The sequence below is a fragment of the Limulus polyphemus genome, unplaced genomic scaffold (assembly GCF_000517525.1).
Source record: "Limulus polyphemus unplaced genomic scaffold, Limulus_polyphemus-2.1.2 Scaffold3766, whole genome shotgun sequence".
Taxonomy (NCBI): Eukaryota; Metazoa; Arthropoda; class Merostomata; order Xiphosura; family Limulidae; genus Limulus; species Limulus polyphemus.
Genome location: NW_013669376.1, coordinates 55,159 through 58,137, shown reverse-complemented (window position 1 = coordinate 58,137; position 2,979 = coordinate 55,159). Strand labels below are relative to the sequence as shown.

The 2,979-nt window shown below is 30.8% G+C and overlaps 1 protein-coding gene across 1 annotated transcript in view; it reads right to left on the bottom strand.

The window, feature by feature from the left end:
• LOC106470001 overlaps positions 1–2,086 on the bottom strand; it is a 5,631-nt gene extending 3,545 nt beyond the window's left edge. Inside the window, exons 1-3 of the mRNA XM_022398559.1 lie at positions 2,072–2,086; positions 1,565–1,679; positions 617–786 (exon numbers count right to left, since the gene is read on the bottom strand). Of these exons, the coding sequence (XP_022254267.1) occupies positions 617–786; positions 1,565–1,679; positions 2,072–2,086 (300 nt within the window). The remainder of the gene's footprint in view (positions 1–616; positions 787–1,564; positions 1,680–2,071) is intronic.
• Positions 2,087–2,979: the final 893 nt, after the last annotated feature.

Sequence of the window (2,979 nt, the reverse complement as noted above, 5' to 3'; positions counted from 1 at the left end):
ATATATATATATATATTATTCATACCTTCAGTGTATAGGATGCAAACAGATTTTGACATCAAATTTTCGGGTAAAAAAGTACGTCTTATACATCGAAAAATACGGCATTTCTTAACACTAGAAGAATTTTCTTATCCTAAAGAGAATGTGCTAATAGAAGAAAGAAAGACTAAACATTAGTTTTATAATAAGTTAAGTTTTAAGAAAAATTCTACTCTTATGCTTACTGCAGGAAAATTCTCTTGTGCTTAAGAAAGAAAAGATTAAATTGATCTTTCAAATGCCATAAAGTTCCTTACTTCAATAGTTTATGTTTATCTAATGAATAAAAAATATTCTGTTTTCCCCTCTTATATTTTATTGCACGTCGAAATTCGTATGACAACCTCGTTATTTACCTAGCTAGTAACAAACTGTCTAGTGATTAAAATTTACCATTTTAACTTATGTTAATTACGTAACAATGTGTACGAAAAAATTGGTTTAATTTTACTTTTTGTTAAGATTTTTTTTATTATTATTCAGTGATTACGTTACATGAACCACACCGCCCCTCAAATCGATAAGCAGTTCATCCGAGTAAAAACAACAGAGAAATACAAAGATCGTTGTCTACCTGTTTAGTCCCGCAACCTTTTAATGGAATCCGGAGCTCATAGTATTGTCGACCATCGCCATAAAGTTTGCAAGGACTCGAACGATCATAATTGGTGTAAATTACACCTAGATAAGGTTCTGTAAAGTTTATCTTTACAACCATCTCTCCAGACTCGCACGATAAGTAAGCTACAAACAAACAAACAAAAACGACAAATATTGATTATGAATACACGGTTCTAGAAATCAAACTAAATCCAAACTCTTTCACCTCTGTCTAGGTTTTAAAAATATTTTATACGATAATTACCAAACGCGAATTTTTTCAACGAATTTTATTAAAAAGCCTTAATTTTATTTAGTGACTTTGCTTCCTTCTGTTCATTAAAAAAGACATAAGGGACAATGATAATTCACTACTGTTTATGTAAACAGATTAATAGCGCAAGGTCAGAGATTCCACAAACATAACAGCGAAACAATCCATTATTTAGTGGGGTCAGAGAATCTATAAAAGTTGGTGCGAAGAGATCCAATATGTTTGTGAGAATTTTGTAGATGGTGTTTTTCTAGATACTTTTCCCCATTCTCTATCAGTTCAAAATTAAGAGCAGCTTGCACAGTTAGCCATGGAGTACCTTTGAAAGACGTCACCTACACTCGTCGCTTGCAAGTAGATAATGCATTTTATAAGGTGTCTCTCTATATGATATACGAAGTGACGAATTCATTTTTGGACTGATATCCACAGACTAAGATACTCCTTTTTTTGTGTAATGTTTTAAATTTATAAAATTATTAAGTACAGCAAAATGCAAAACATGACTTTGATTCACTGCAAAAATCTAAAACGATAAACTATCAAACTTATTTTTACCATTTCTTTTTGGCTTATTTAGTTCTGAAGATTATCGGAAGATTAGAATTACTTTATAATAAATATAGCATACACTAAATATTTAGTTACCTCTTGTGTTATCAGTAGCAATTTCACTACTGAGTTCATCTCCCACTACCGAACCTATAACATTCTCCACATTGCTGTCATTTCGGCTAGGTTCCCGAGAAAGAACCGTGGAAATCTGTATTCGATCAAGGAAGTTAAAAAATATTTACTAACTCAATTCATTAATACGCTAACTGAAAAAAATAACAACATTAGGTTCTCAGATAATCTAATCTTTAACATTTTGTGTAAGATACACTTTACGATTTCAAAACTTTAACACTTTGTGTAAAATACACTTTACGATTTCAAAAATTTAGCACTTTGTGTAAAATACACCTTACAATTTCAAAGCTTTAACACTTTGTGTAAAATACACCTTACGATTTCAAAGCTTTTTCGGAAAGTCTCAAAATCAAATCAATAATAAGATGATCAAACATTATACATCAATGTGATAGGTCCCAAAACTTCCAGAATCACACTAGTTAAAAACTTTTAACGTAATGTTTAACTTCAAATGTTTACAGTTTCGGTATACATGATGTGCTTGAAAGCTCCAAAACAGAAGTTTCCTGGACATTAGGAAAATATAAGAGTTTTAAACTTGTGATCTCTTGAATGCCAAAATAAATACATTTATTTTTGTGAGAACTTGATTGTATTAGTGATATACTGAAAACAAAATACCCAATATATAAGTAATCTGGTTCGTTTTCGACAGATCACATGCTTGGTAGAAAACTAACGCGAAATTTTAGTACAATAAATAGCCGCTAGATGACAGCAAAATCAAGTTTCTTTGTGCCAAATTGCGTAATGGGCTCTGTGCCCACCACGGGTATCGTTATAAATCTTTAGACTTGCTACTGAGTCACTGGGGGCAAGTATATTTCACCCTACGATTACCTAATTAGAGAACAATTAAAAATTATATTAGATATATCAGTTATAAGGTACAGACCAATACAATGAAAGAATACGAAACAGCTTCTTAACAATTTCAAAACGTTTTATTTTTCATTTAAAAATCAGATCGATAAATCAACAACGTTTTGCAACAAACAATAGTTAAGCGTGAGAACCAATCTAATTTTTAACTTCAGTATGTAGAATCTCGTTACTTACCGAAAAAAATGTTATGATGAGAAAAATCAAAATTGTCATCGTCATTCTGAAAAATAAAATAAGCATATCTTAAAACAAAAAATATCAGTAGCCTATTTGTGTCTAGAACATTACCTTAAACATACCAGATCTTCATCGTTTCGTTTAAGAATCATCATATCCCAAGAAACTCAATACCCTGAACGTTTTCGGAAGGTGATGTTTTCAGGAATGTCAACTTTCCGATCCGTTCAAGTTTCTTGTTTCATGGTTTAATTAGCTTATTAATATTATGATTGTTTTAAAATAAAGTATTTTTCTTCGAAATA